Consider the following 15696-nt stretch of genomic DNA (forward strand, 5'->3'; position numbering starts at 1 on the left):
CACATTTCAGGAAGAGTGAGACTAACCTATGCATAATTGGAAAGAGAGGAAATTTTATAATTCATCCTGCAAAAAAATATACAGGAGACAAAAATACTCCACAAAGACTGGAAAATACTTACGTTAAACTTAATAGTAGTCCCAGTAGGAGCAGCTGTAAAACTACTTGGCCCAAAGAGAGAGCCAGATGTGCTACCAAAAGGATTAGAGGTGGTATTTGTAGTTCCAAAAAGTCCCCCACTGCTGGTACTTGTTCCAAAATCTATAAATTACAAAGAAAAATGGGACGGTAACAGTAAAGAATGTAAGAATCTGTAAGCTATCTTGGAATTGGGCTGTGGCATTAGAGCAGCATTACTTTCAAATCTCTCAAGCAAGTACTTTCAAATGGATATTGTGCGCGCGCGTACACGTACACACACACACACACACACACACATACACATACACACACACAGTTAGTTCTAGGCTCAAAACTCTGAAGTAAAACAAAATCTGAATCTTTTAGTCAGCTAAGTGTCCATAAAGTCCTTCTTGGGCATACTCACACAACAAACTGAAAGAAACAGTATTCTGTTTCATCAAATATTTTATCTCATTTCTCTTGGTAAGACCATATGCTGAATGAACTTGTCTTCCTGACAATGTCTTATCACAACATTGAAACATACAAATGGTCCAATTAGGGTAATCAAACATATGTTAATACAAAATTTCACCCAGAAAAATAATTTAGAAAAATCAGTAGGCATGTTGATCATTTACAGAAGTAAATCTACTTTTCCCTAAAGCTGAGTTTTAAATAATTATGTAACAGAGAATGTAACTGCTATATAAGGAATATATTTTTCTAAATATAAAATATGACTTCTTTGTACCAGAAATAGCAGTAAGCAATACAAAGTTATATGCCAATACAATAAATCCTAATACCAAGTTAAGAGGAATGTTGATTTCTCACAAGCAGTCAACTATTTCTTTTCTAAAAACATGTCCTAAAACATAGTTTAAAGTAAACAGCCACATCTCTTTTGAATGTGTATTTTAGAATGCATTTTATACCATCATGGTTAAATATTTCAACATTCCCTCAAACAACTTTCCCTTTATAAAATAATGATAGCTGATTAACTTACTCATTCTGCCATACTAGTGGCAGAATGGCATCAATTCACAGGGCACACCTGTGCAACTAGCAACGTTTTTGCCTCAAAGAATTGTGTGAAGTATCCCCGGGCTGCATTTAGACTTAAAGAGAAAGAAGCCACCAATTAAACAAATTGGCCATGGCTAAGGAATGGAGACATAACTATGTCACATCCAGTACTTATCATTTCTGCATTAGTCTCTTCAAACCAGAAGTGAAACAAAGGAAGAAGGTGCCTCTGATATGTATTATGGTTGACTACACACATTTTCCTTGAAATTCTTCCTTCTTGATACCTATGAAGTACTCTGACCTGGCCTTTCATCTTATTCTCTGGCCATTCTGTATCAGGTGCCTCTTCCTCTGCATATTCCTTAAACACTAGTCCTCCTCAGACTTCCATTCAGAGAGAGATGTACATAACCCCTTCCCTTTCAGCCTATTAAACTTTTCAATACATTTTGAAGTTTTCCTCTCCCCATGTTTTTGCTGTCTGGTGAGAAAAGGGGGTGGATGAACACAGGGAAAAGGGGAAGAGAGAACACATTCAATAAGAAAATCAAACTGTTAGAGGCAGAAGTCCAAAGATTTACTACTTACTCCCAAAGCCCGTTGGCTTATTTTGTGCAAAGGCATTGTTTTGGGATGAGAAGAGGCTGGTTCCTGTGCTTGCAGTTCCAAACAAGCTATTTGATGTTCCTGTTGATGTGCCAAACCCAAAGCCAGTGCTCGTGGAGGTAGCTGGCTGGCTAAATGAATTGGTACCAAATAAGCCTCCTGGAGAGAGAGAGAGGGGGAAAAAAAAAAAAAAGAGTTACACAGATTGGAGTCACTAAATGAAATCCTATACCAGCTATGAATAAACCAATTGTATTCCAAATAAAATCCTTACCTGGCTTGGTCTGTGAATTTCCAAACAGGCCTCCAGTATTGTTGCTAGAACCAAATGCAGATGTTCCAAATGCCCCTCCACTAGTAGTGCCAAATCCAGTATCTGATAAAGCAAATTCCAGAATCAAAATAAAATCTAAACCAGGTCAATGTTTAAAAAAGTATTTCCTGGTCTGAAAATTAGTAACAAATTATAACTTTCTGATAAAAGAGCCAATTAATAACAGTAAGTACATTCTACTAAGGATCAGAAAACCAAGAAAACTCAAAATGTATTTCTATGTTTTAGAAAATTTTAACAAGATTTTATCCTGGTTATTTTTCAAGTTATTATAAAGATCAAAGTATAAATTAATTCCTACCTAAAACTATTGGAGTGGATTTGTTCTTAAAACAGCTTAAGATTTCTCTCCCTCATTTGTTATTTTTTAAAACTTACTCTGCCCAAATGTTGAAGTTGTGCCAAAGCCACCAGTGCCACCCCCAAAGGGTGTTCCAAATGACTTATTAAACATCTTCAAAATCTTCAGAAAGCTGGAAAGAAGAAAAAATTATCACTTTTTAAAGACCATAAAATGCAGTGGTATTTTTTTCAGAAAATGTATTATTCTACAAATTTAATTAGGCCTATTCAAACTGTAACACAATGTTCAACCTTGTTCAATATCCTAAAATTCTATATGATAAAACAGACTTCGTAAAACTGAGCTAAATTGAATCAGTACCATAATGTGAAATTAAACCTTATATCACACCCACAACCATCCCTTTAAAACAATGTTTTTTGACCTTTTTAAAACTTAAGCCCCCCTTTAATAAAGACATCAGGTCTACTACGCCCTATTTTGGTATGCCCCATGTAGGAAGTTAGGCAGAATACTCCTTAAAAATTACAATGACATTCTGTTATCCCAAACTGAGAAGCTAAATTTTTTGTCAGGCTTTATTTTCAGTAGTTTGCACTGTAAAAAGTTTTTCCCTGTATTTTTTGGCATATAAATGTTGTAATATTGTTCTTCAAACTATGTACCTCCTCCCATCTCTAAACCTGAGATTCTGGTACCCTGACATTCTTTTTGAGATTACTTCTTAACACTATTCTCTATGGTTCCCTGCTTACCTATCTTCTACTACTTTTGGGAATATTACAGAAAACTTTTGGTCAAAACCTCCATTTCACATGAATGAGCCCCCTAAAATATCCAAACTATGTACATGGTCACTTAATGCATTGGCCAAAGTTTTTTTCCCCCTAGATTTGAATGAAAACAAGGAAAAGGTATAGTTTTACAAAAAAGTAAACCCTTCCTGCCCCGCCCCGGTCAACAAATTTTCCTTAAATTTAAAATATCTGCTACCACTTACCTGCCAGCAGACAAGAAAATAAGGAGTAAAAGTCAAAGTGAAAGTCACTTAGCCGTGTTCCACTCTGTGAGACCCCATGGACAGTCCATGGAATTCTCCAGGCCAGAATACCAGAGTGGGTAGCCTTTCCCTTCTCCAGGGGATCTTCCCAACCCAGGGATCAAACCCAGGTCTCCCACATTGCAGGCTGATTCTTTACCAGCTGAGCCACAAGGGAAGCCTTAAGTAAACTACTTTTAATATTAAAACTCAGAAAAGACAATCATGCTTGTTTAGATTGTGACAGGTACTATGGCCTTTCTATTATTTACACATAATGAAGCACTTTTTTCCTCCTAGTAAAATCATATGCTTCATTCATATAGTAGAATTAAATGTAACATGCTGGGGTGTGCCCACAATGTTCCAGAGTCCCATTAGCACTTTGGTATTCTAACACCCGCAACACTGCGTGCAACACTGGAAAAGACGAAATAAATACAGAAAGCAACGTTCTGCCCCCCTCCATATTTCCCTAGAAAAAAATTTCCAACACTTAGTTCTTTATTCGAACATCCAGGAATTTAATAACTTTTTCAGTTAAACAGAGCTCACTGAAACCAGTAGTTCAAGAGGGCCACATCAGAATTAGATGCAAGTTTTTCTAACTACACCCCCCTATACCCCATTCCAGAAGTCAGAAACCAAAATGTCCAGGATTAGGATGGAGGCATTTGTATTTTGAAAGCCTCCTCAAATGATTCTAATGCATTTCCTTGGAACTGGGGGCTGTATTTCAGGCATTCCATCATTTCTCCGTCAGCAGTAAGATGTAGTTGAATTTTCCCGCCTTTTCAAATCTATCAGGTGTCACAAAGTGATGAACTGGACCTTTACCGTATCAACTGGTGACTCCCCTTTCAGGGGAAATAATTCTTGGAAGTACTAAACAGTTCATTCAGAAATGATAGTTGTGCTGGGGTCAGATGTCTGGACCAACTTATTTTGATTGTTCTCTCTCTCATACTGCAGTCTTGGGTCACAGGCCCTACAGTTAGAGGAAGTTCACTTTCCTTTATCTGCTGACTAAAATTTTTCACCCATCACCAACAAGGCAAAAACTGAGTTGTAATACCATTATCATGCTAAATCTTCCACTCATTTTCTTATTCAACCCTATAAACAGCAATCTATTCGTGTAAGTCTGATATCCTCCACAGAGTAGACATGTGAGGACTCAAATCCTCATATAGGAGATTTCTGTCAGTTCAGCACTAGTGCCTCTGTGGCACTAGGTTCTCCAGACCAAATCCACAACTTCTAACAATCAAAATTTGATTTCTAATAGTCTTATCCTAACATACAAACCTAGCATCACACATATACTCCACAAAGGAATTTTAAGTAGTAATAAAATATCCTGAGAAATATCTCACAGTTTATAAGCTCTTATAGGTTATCTCAACAACCCTAAAAGGTGGGGTTATGCCTCACCACCTGTATTTTACAAATGAGGGAACAGGATCAGGTGTTCAACAAGTTTCCCCAAGGTCAAAAAAGGGATAAGCAGTAGCACCCCAGTTTAACTTCCGACTTCCCATGGACACCCTCAATCCTAGGATGGAAGATACTAAGCAACAAGCAAGAACATGTGCAGTATATTAAGAAAATTCATCTGTTCCAGACTCAAGAAAAAGGCCAACGCAGTTTAGACTCTTGGAAAAAAAAGCTTCTCACTCAAGCTCAGCCTGTCTTTATGGTTCTGGCAAGGATGAGCTTGGCTTACTCTCAAGTCTGATCATACTGGGATTCTAAGTGTTTTTTAAAAAATTATCCCCATGGAAGCAAACCATGATTTTACAAACAACCTCATTATTTTTATCATGATTGCTAGAAATTAAAGAATAGCTAATATATGAAACCCTTTGCACTTCAAATAAACCAATTTCCTGACTCTGCTATGAAATGTCAGTGACTCAGTAAAAAATGCCCCCTCACCCCCCCAACTCTTGCTCCTACCAAACAACCTTCTAATTCATTCTTCAAAACCTAGCTGAGGGACTTTCCTGGTGGCCCAGTGGCTAAGACACTGTGCTCCCAATGCAGGGAGTCCAGGTCTGATCCCTGGTCAGGGAACTAGATCCCACATGCTGCCCTCGCTCCACAACTAGAGAAGCCTGCACGCCACAATGAAGACCCATTGCAGCCTAGATAAATAAATAAAATAAAAATGTTAAAAAAAAAACAAAAACACCTAGCTCAAATGTCATCTCTTCTATAAGCTCTTCCTAACTCCTGTTAGTCACTCCTTTGGGCTTCCTTAGTACAGAGTATGATTTATTTACACATATCTATCTTGACTCTCTCTACCATGAACCCTATGATAGCACCAACTACACAGATCTCCCTTGAGGACTGAAGGATTTGTTGTCCCAGCTGCTGAGATGTACTACCAAAAGGCAGCTTTCAGCTGTCAGTCCTCTTCAGAACTGCCTCTAATGAAAAAAGTTGCCTCACCAAGGGTCAGATCCTCTTCAGAGGACCTTTGTCGGCAAAGTGATATCTCTGCTCTTTAACACGCTCTCAAGGTCTGTCATAGCTCTTCAGGGGACAGACCACATCTAAAAGCCAGACATCTTTGTTCCAGCTTAGGATAACTCTGAAGGGTGATTTCAGCTTCATAGCCTGCATGGATTGGCTGAGGCCTTCATTAAGATACTATCACAACTCAGTTTCTCCCTCAGCCCATTCTACTTCCTTCTTTTCTTTCCCATAAGCGGTGATCTCCAGTGCGCTCTCCAATAAAACTCATGCAGGATTATCTCCAATTCAGAGTCTGCTTCCCAAAGACGCCAACCTCTCAACCTCCCCCAACACAACCTGCAACAAACAATGAACTCCAGATAGGAACAGTACCGTTTGTTTACTACCCCAGAACCTAACAAGCAGTCTGAAACACAGTTGTACTCATTTTCTAAATTAATGGCAATCACCACGAATGTGCTTTTAAAACTCAGTCTGAATGATCAAGTTACTTTAGAAGTAATTTCTAACTTAAAAATAAAATTATGCTAGATTAATTCTCACAACAAAACGAAGCTGTGAAAGGAAAGATTTTTGGTAGAATTTTTCATCTAATGAGGTTGCTAAAAGGAAGAGATCACAAAATGGCTGGATACAACCAGCAGACATTTCTTTGGCCTGTGTGTGTGTGTGTGTGTGTGTGTGTGTGTGTGTGTATATATGTGTGTGTATAGTATATTATACACACACATATGTATTTTAAAATGTTTATGTATATGTATATATTATCTTAAACTAGCTGATAACATTTAAAATAGGGATATATTATCACCATCATGTGGCAGTGGATGAGAGGGGAGTTTGGGAGAGAATGTATACATGTGTATGTATGGCTGTTCACCCTTTGCCCTTCACCTGAAACTATTACAACACTGTTAATCGGCTATACCCAATACACAATGTTTTTGGTGTTAAAAAAAATTAAAATTAAAATATTGCAAAAACAAGAATGGGTTATCTGTGTACCTCTCGTATCAGTTTCCCTCATATGATAAACACATAATAAATGTACTTGTCAGTTTATTATGTAATGATGTCATCAACCTTAAATTACTCAACTAAAGTAGAGAATCAGGGCACTCAGCTAAAAATAAGGCATCATCAAAACATTCGAACAAAGTTACCCTAAAAGAATTATTTCAAGTAAAAGATGTTCAACAAAAGAAAGGAAGTTGCAAAAAGATACAATTGGCAGATTCTTTATGTAAAATAGAAAAGATAACACAATTATTTATGGACACATATATACATAGTAAAAGTAAAAGTAAAAGAAAAAGACTAGTAAAACACATGAAGGTGGTTACCTCTGGAGAGAGGAAGGGGAATAAGACATGGGGCAGAGAATTCAGAGGATCCAAACTTCTTGATAATGTTCACTTCCTCTATTATCAATAACAAATGATCTAGAGGATGCAGATATTTACATTAACTCTATTTCCATTTAAAAAATCTATTCAAAAAAGAAAAAGAAGTAATCCAAGTGACTGAAAGGTGTGGAACTTCTAAATTCATTCATGTTTAAAGGCAAAGCACATATTCAAATCTTTATCCTTTCAAATATATTAACCTGAGCCAAAATGAAATCCTCCTAGAATGAATACTAGCTAAAATTTGACTTCTTACTGTGTCCCAAGCACTGTTCTTTTTTTAATGAATTATCTCTTTTAAACATCCCCCAAAATCCAATGAAATAGGTGTTTTTATCCCTATTTTACAAATGGTGAAACTGAGACAGAAATAACTTGCATTGCCCCAAATCACAAAGCTATTAACTCCAGAAGCTATGCTCTGAAAGTCTGTACAGTCTAGACTGCCTTAAGAAAGAACACTGACAACTAAAGGGAATTGACTTTGCACTCATTACAAATAGGGAACCTATGAGACCAAAACTTGGCAGTATTGATCCAGCACCATTAGAAGAAAGAGACATTTCTCTGGCAAATATGGGAGATCTGGTCACCAGGAAGGTAATTTCTCTTCTGGATCAACAATTTATAAGGTATTGCCATGATCTCGATGAACTTTCCTACAAAGATGAACCACTTCCTTTAAGGATGAACTGACTTATTTTCATTGCAATTTTTCTCTCTTTGGTATATAAGACATATTTACAAAGAATAAATAAAAATGCAATAGTACTATATGGGAAGAAGCAATGTCCTTAAATTTACCCTGTTCTCTATGTTCAATCTTCTAAGTAATAATTCAGACTGTCAGATACAAGAAAGAGGTAGCCTTAATAACAGATAACAGTAGTCCAGTATTCTCCACTGTCCCAACTAAAGCTCAATTAACTGATGTCCAATTTTTGTGAGCTTTGTGAACTCTGGGTTCGACAACAAAACTCAGTTTTCTTCCAGAAAAATGATGGACAGACCCTGAAACATGGTAACACCCAGTCAACTGCCAACTTTAAGTGCTATCTGAATGACTAAGCAAGTTTGCTGCTCTCTGACAACAGAAAATTACACAAATGGGAAGTAATTTTTTCTTTCCACTTCACTGAGTTCCTTTGTATCCAACTCAGTAAAGAGCAAAAACACTATTTGTTAGATGAATGGACTAGTACAGTACTTAAGTTTACAAAGTACTTTTTCAAACAGTCTCTCATCTTCACAGAAGTACTAAAAAAGAAATTATCATCCACAGAAAACTGAATTGAATGACTGCTAATTTTTGCCTTGGGTGGGAGAGGAGGGATGGGAGTTGGTAAGAGCTTCAGGTAAAACAGATTGGCTTATTAATCACCTAATAACATATCCCAGCAAAACCACCCACTATTCTCTTGTTTTACAGTCTCCTTGTAACTGATCCCCAGATCAAGCCATACCCTTTGCTGCTGTTGTTTTTAGTCACTCAGTCGTGTTGGACTCTTCTGTGACCCCATGGACTGTAGCCCATCAGGCTCCTCTGTCCAGGGGATTTCCCAGGCAAGACTACTGGAGTGGCTTGCCATTTCCTTCTCCGTACCTTTTGTTATAACATTCATTTTCTCTCTAAAAACTATGTCCCCTTCTCTTTCTAAAAATTGCTCCTCAAGCCTCACCTGCCTCAACATGACAGTCCCAGATTACACCCTTCAGACTCCTATTAGTATAAAAATACTTCCCCTTCCCCTTCCCAACCCTGATTACATAAACTAATGCCTCCCAGCTGTTTTTAGTTATGCAATATATTTGCCGTCATATCTGCTGCTTGAGTGTGTAAGCTGTTTGCTGCCCTAGTCAAAAGTATTGTGATTTCCCTCAATTTCTCCCATTAGTGTGCAAAATTAATTTAAAATAATCGAGTACCTAATAAAGCTCCTTCTTCATAGTGTTGAGTAGCATTTTTCATCCCCTTAACAACTCATTTTACAAACTGAAGTAGTGAAGAGTACATTAGTCTTAGAGACAAATCTGTATTTAAAACTCTCTGCCATTTAGTATGCTTGCAATTCTCTGTGAATCTAAAATTAAGTGAAAATAAAAAGGTAAAGAAGGAATAAAAAACTGCTGCTACTTGCTACTCTGTAATTGTAGTTACGATATTCAACCTCAGATCTCAATTTCTATACCTGAATGGTAGGGATTATACAGCCTATGCCAAAGGATTGTTAGGACAAAGATGCCTCAAACTAGAGCTCCTCAAGAGCAGATTTCAGTCTAGTTTTACAATATTTTAAATTATAAAATCAATCACTCTAAACTTTGATTGATCAGTGCCAAGCCAGAACTCCATACATAATATGACTTATTTCCCAATACTGTTGGTGTCACCTACTGACCATTTAAAACAACCGTGAAGCACCACAGCAAAAATTAAAACAATTACCTCCCCAAACAATATACTGAGGGCACTCTGATTATTCATTCACTTCTGCTCATCTCACATTTGCAGCCTCATTTCTAACTACTCACGTTAATATATAAATTTTATGTATTTATTTATGTTTGGCCATGCTGGGTCTTTGTTGCTGCTCAAGAGTCTTCTCTAGCTGCAGTGTACAAGGGCTACTCTTCTCATTGCAGTGGTTTCTCTTGTTGCAGGGCTGCAGAGCATGGGCTCTACAGTACATGGGCTCAGCAGCTGTGGCTAAGGGCTTAGCTGCTACAAAGCATGTGGAATCTTCCTGGACCAAGGATCGAATCTGGTGTCCCCTGCACTGGCAGGTGTATTCTTAACCACTGGATCACCAGGGAAATCCTCATGTCTTTTTAATTTACAAAACCATTTGCCTATTTCTTAAGCTTATTCCATCTAGCAAGAAGGTTAGGTGTGCAGATACTAGTAATCTTTGTGTAAAAGAAGTACATGGAAGTAGTCTAAACAAAGGTGTGAAGTGATGAGTGATTCTGAAACACACTCATGAAGGATGAACTGTTTTCTTCCTGAACAGGCTAATTCAGGCAATTATATTCCCCTTGATCAGATATGCCTTTCATAAAACAGAGAGCACAAAAGCTGTTCTGGTGAAGTAAAGAGGGATGGGGACACAATAGAACCTCATCAGTGAACACTTTCAAAGAAACTTATGGCTGTATGAACCAAGTGTGAAAAATCACCGTCTTAGATTAGTGGTTCTCAAGGCTCCTAGAAGTCCCCAAAACCTTCTTCAGGGGGCCCATGAAGTAAAAGCTTTTTTTATAATAATCCTAAGACATTATTTGTCTTTTTGAAAAAACTGTGCTGGGATGTCCCTGGTGGTCCAGTGGTTAAGACTGTGCTGATAATGCAGGGGGTGCAGATTCGATCCCTGGACAGGGAACTAAAATCCCACATGCCCCACAGCCAAAAGATTAAAAAATATATATATTAAAAAACAAAAACTGTACTGACCTCTGCATCTAATGGTATATAAAACTGCTAGAACCGAACATAAAACACTGGCCCCAAACTGTAGAGTCACTGGATTCTTCACTGCCACTCACTTACAGCACACATAAAAACCTACGTTCACTTGAATGTCCTTGCTGCTAAGTCGCTTCAGTCGTGTCCGACTCTGTGTGACCCCGTAGACGGCAGCCCACCAGGCTCCCCCGTCCCTGGGATTCTCGATGCAAGAACATTGGAGTGGGTTGCCATTTCCTTCTCCTGAATGTCCTTGATAGAGCAGTAAATTATTGACTGTATTAACTCAACATTTCAGGCCACATCTTTTCAATAATGTATGCGATTATTCTGGGGGATGAAGTGGGAAATACTCAAAAGCACTTCTACATGTTGAACTATAAGGGCTGCCCCAACGAAAAACAGTTGGGTGATTACTTGTGAACACAAAGTGGAACCAACAGATTTTTCTTCATGGAACAACATTTTCATTTCAAAGAATAAATGACAAACTACATTTACTTAGATTTGAAGCAAAAACTGTAATCTTGAAAACCTGTGTACACCACTACGAGCTTGTTAGCTTCCCGATTTTTAAAAGACTTATCTGATGAAATGTGTGGCAATATGAACCACCATAAATCTGTCAACATTTGGAATAGCTCCATGACTCAGTGAATCGATGATTCTCTTGTTGTTGTTTAGTCCCTAAGTCATGTCTGACTCTTTTGCAATTCCATGGACTGTAGCCTGCTAGTCTCCTGTCCATGAGATTTTCCAGGTAAGGATACTGGAGTGGGTTGCCATTTCCTTCTCCAGGGGACATTCCTGACCCAGGGATTGAACCCGCATCTCCTGCATTGGCAGGCAGAATCTTTACCACTGAGCCACCTGGGAAGCCCAGTGATTCCTAATTCCATCATTCCAATATATGATGTCATAATATCATGCTCGGGTAAACACCCATTCGAAGTGCAAGACAGACCAATGAATTTTAATGTAAACATTGTACACATGTTCAGGTTTGACTGTAGTGTCAAAGGAGAAATCTACAATTATGTGAAAAGGTTATTAAAGCACTTTTTCCAGGACTTCCCTGACGGTCCAATGGTTAAGACTCTACACTCCCAATGTAGGGGGCACAGGTTTGATCCCTGGTCAGGGAGCTAAGATCCCACATGCCGCCCAGTGCAGCCAATAAATAAATAAAATAATAAATAATTCCTCCCTTTTCCAATTACTATGTACCTGTATGAGGCTGGATTTTCTTCACATACTTCAACTAAAATAACATACCAACCAACTGAATGCATAAAATCTGCAAATTCAGTGGTCTTCTGTTAAGCCAGACATTAAAAAGATTTGCAAAAATGCAAAACAATGCCACTTTTATCACTAAATTTTTTAGTAACTTTTCATAAAGTTATTTATATTAGCAAAATAATTTATTATTTAAATCAATAAATCTTTTCAAAATTGGTCTGTTTCTAGTACAGTAAATACTAAGCCACATAAACAAAAGCTGTTTGGAGTCTGCAATGATTCTTAAAAATATAAAGAAGTCCCAAGACCTCAAACTTGAACTGTTAGAGCCCCCTTCTAATCGTCTGACTCCAGTTTCACATCTTCCAACTCACCCTACTACCTCCCAGCTTCACTCTTAGGACCAGATATAGCAATTCAAGTACAAGCTCTTTTGGCTTCTTCCACAAAAAACGAAATAAATATTGCTCTATTTACCCAATGACCTATCCCCTTTCAAACAGGACTCTAATTTCTCCTATCCCAGAGAAAGGGAGGCTACCACAGACATAAAAAGAGAAACTAAAGGAAGCAACTCTAGTATTCTTTTTAGCTTCCCATCCCAGATTTTGACAATTTAAGGGTTTTCAAGGATATCTCAACCAAATACAACTTATTAGCTGACTCCACAAACATAGACAAAGTATGATTAAAGGTAAGATTTTTTACTGAAATATTGGGAACGTTCTCTGTAGAGCAGCAGTCTCACTGAGGGGCAGTTTTGCCTCCCAAGTAACATTTGACAACGTTTGAAGACATTCTTGATTGTTAAATCTTGGGGAGGGGGTGTTATGAGTATCTAATGGGTAAAATACAATACATAAATGAAAAATACTTAGGTTCAATTCTAAACACACAGAATGTGCCAAATTCTCAAGAAACATTGTTTATATACTTTGTCTCTAATACCTATTGTTAAATCTCTAAATTTCTTATTCCCTTAAGCTTTGAACAGATTGCATAATTACAGATGTGATATTTACTGGAAATTAAACATCAGTATTACTACCCCTTCCTAAGGTTGCTGCTGCTGCTGCTAAGTCGCTTCAGTCGTGTCCAACTCTGTGCGACCCCATAGACGGCAGCCCACCAGGCTCCCCCGTCCATGGGATTCTCCAGGCAAGAACACTGGAGTGGGTTGCCATTTCCTTCTCCAATGCGTGAAAGTGAAAAGTGAAAGTGAGGTCACTTAGTCGTGTCTGACTCTTAGCGACCCCATGGACAGCAGCCTACCAGGCTCCTCTGTCTATGGGATTTTCCAGGCAAGAGTACTGGAGTGGGGTGCCATTGCCTTCTCCATTCCTAAGGTTACTTGCTACTGTAAAAATATCACAAGGAAGTAACATTTCCAAGCTATGACTTCAGTTCCCTAAAAGTTGTGCTTGTTATTAGCTGTCTAGGAGCAAGTGGACATGAATAGTCAGGTATCAAAGTACAACGTAACACACAAACGGTATGGGTCCTCTTATCTGGGCCTGGTATTTCAGGAGTACACAAATACCTAGCCTCTTTATAGACTATTTTTAGGCTTAACTCCTCCAATTTGTTTATCCATTCAGACAAGCACACTTACTGAGGGCCTACTATGTGAAAAGCAAACTGAATACAAGACAAAAAATTTTTTACCAGTCTAATAAAAAGACACAGCTGAAATACAAAATGACTGGTGTCATAAACAGAAGTATCAAATAAGTGTTATAGAAGGCTGCAGGGGAAAGAATGCCGGGAGAGGCTTCCCAGAAGAGAAAATGGCACAGAAAACACACCCTGTGTTCACCCCTTAGTATTAAGAGTACAGTTCTCTCCTGCTCTTAGGTAGTACATTTCTCAAGTTTAGCTCCGTCATCAAAACAAGAGGAAAGTGACGAGTCAAAAAATAAATTTATCAAAAGTATTTCCCAGGACCTCCTTCCTGTCCAACTTCTGGTTTGTTTTCTATATATCTAAACTTCTTCAACAAGTTCCAAACACACCATCTGTCTAACAAGTGTTTCTTTCTGAATTTATAAGACTATCACAGGGAATGATCATTGCTCTCTTCTTTCTTCCCGAGCTTCTTCTCCCAAAATAGTTTAATTTTCTCACCTTATTCTGTTTTCAAATTCCGTGAGAGGAGTTATGAGTCCCAAGATATAAGAAGTACCAAATGATTGCTGTGTATCTTTCTAAGTTTTGTCTCTATTTCCTGTTTTCTATTTCAACTCTACTGTAGCTCACTAACTGGACCCTTTCTTCTGAATCCTCAGCAGCTGACACAAATAAAAATTTCAGACCTAGATCAGGGAACTAGCCACTAATATGTAGCCTTATCAATTCATTTCCAATACATGATACCCCTGATGTTCTTCAACTTTTACGTTTAGTTCTCATGGTCTAGGCTAGGGTTCCACTAACGAAGCGTTTGCCTTAGGGTGAACTGGGCGGGTAGCAACCAAATAGGAAACGATATTGAAAACTAGGTTTCTGCTTCCAACTACTCAATGTCACCATCTTAACCCCTCCACTGTTCTAAAGGGAATCCTCAGTAATGGGGGGCTAGAACGCCGAGGGAGGGCAGTATAGTAGAAAAATTTCTGGCACTTTCTAGTACTGTTTCTTCTCTGGGCCTCAGCTTCTCCACCTGTGAAACCTGCAAGTGATATGGGGTAGGAGAACTGACTTAACTTCCAAGGTCCTTATGGCTAAAGTAAGTAATCCAGAAACCTCACCCTGTTTCTCGTCTAGCTTTATGTGGGACGCGTGGGAGAACAAAAAGTAAGGTTTCACTCCATTAAATGACCTTAATTCTCAGATACAGTTTTAATAAGCTCACTAACTCCCGACCCACTCACCCTCCCCTGGGGTTGCAAATTTCCCCTTGGAGAAGCCAAAGCAAATAAAGCCCAATCCCGCGCGATGATCAGTGAAGTGCTGAGGAAACCGTCCCTCAGGGTCTCAAGGCGCTGCCCCCGCCAAGGGCCTGCCCACCTAATCACTGACGGGCAAATGAATGAGTACAACCTGCTAGAGAAACGCTCACTAAAGGGAGGCTTCAACGCGAGACCCCCGGGCCCAGAACCCACAGAGAACGACCCCTCCTCAGAGCCAGAAGGGCCAGGCCTCTGGGCCCGCAGGTTGCGGGCCCCGCCCCCTCCCTCAGGGCAGAAGGTGCGCGCTAGGGCGCGAGACTCGGGCACGGAGAGGGCCTGGGACGCCCCGCGCACCCGCCCTCCCAGAGTGGAGGAGGAGCCTGCCGGACTCCGGCCTTCACCACCCCGGCTCCCGACTTACCCCGGTGCGGTGGGGGAGGGGAAGTGTCAGGAGTGAGGGCCTAGGCCGGACCACCACCCGCCGCTCAGAGAGCAGCGCGCGGCCGCCACGAAACCGTCACCGCCGCCGCCGCCACCACAGATACCGACCGCCGCTCCGGGCGCAGCGCGTAGAGGGCCCGACTGCGTCACACGCCGCCCTCCGTCAGAGGCTCGCTGCCAGCGCTCCGCCCTCGCAGTCTGCGCATTGGCAGACGCCGCCGCCACTCTACATCCGCCCTGTTATTCATTGGACCACTGGTCTTTTGAAACCGAACGTGAGGGCTGTCTTTGGGAGACTAGGAGAGGGGAAGAGGCGGGACCGAAGGAATT

At 39.6% G+C, this 15696-nt stretch overlaps 1 protein-coding gene across 3 annotated transcripts in view; it reads right to left on the minus strand.

Annotated features, from left to right (window-relative positions):
- NUP98 (nucleoporin 98 and 96 precursor) overlaps positions 1-15600 on the minus strand; it is an 86229-nt gene extending 70629 nt beyond the window's left edge. For 2 of the 3 annotated variants that reach the window (XM_006064748.3, XM_006064746.3), the window contains exons 1-5: positions 15347-15600; positions 2478-2572; positions 2040-2141; positions 1748-1924; positions 123-262 (exon numbers count right to left, since the gene is read on the minus strand). In XM_006064748.3, the coding sequence (XP_006064810.1) occupies positions 123-262; positions 1748-1924; positions 2040-2141; positions 2478-2553 (495 nt within the window). In that variant the 5' untranslated portion in view covers positions 2554-2572; positions 15347-15600. The remainder of the gene's footprint in view (positions 1-122; positions 263-1747; positions 1925-2039; positions 2142-2477; positions 2573-15346) is intronic. The other variant, XM_006064747.3, reaches the window with a different exon arrangement.
- Positions 15601-15696: the final 96 nt, after the last annotated feature.

The sequence above is a fragment of the Bubalus bubalis genome, chromosome 16, assembly GCF_019923935.1.
Source record: "Bubalus bubalis isolate 160015118507 breed Murrah chromosome 16, NDDB_SH_1, whole genome shotgun sequence".
In the NCBI taxonomy this organism is placed as follows: domain Eukaryota; kingdom Metazoa; phylum Chordata; class Mammalia; order Artiodactyla; family Bovidae; genus Bubalus; species Bubalus bubalis.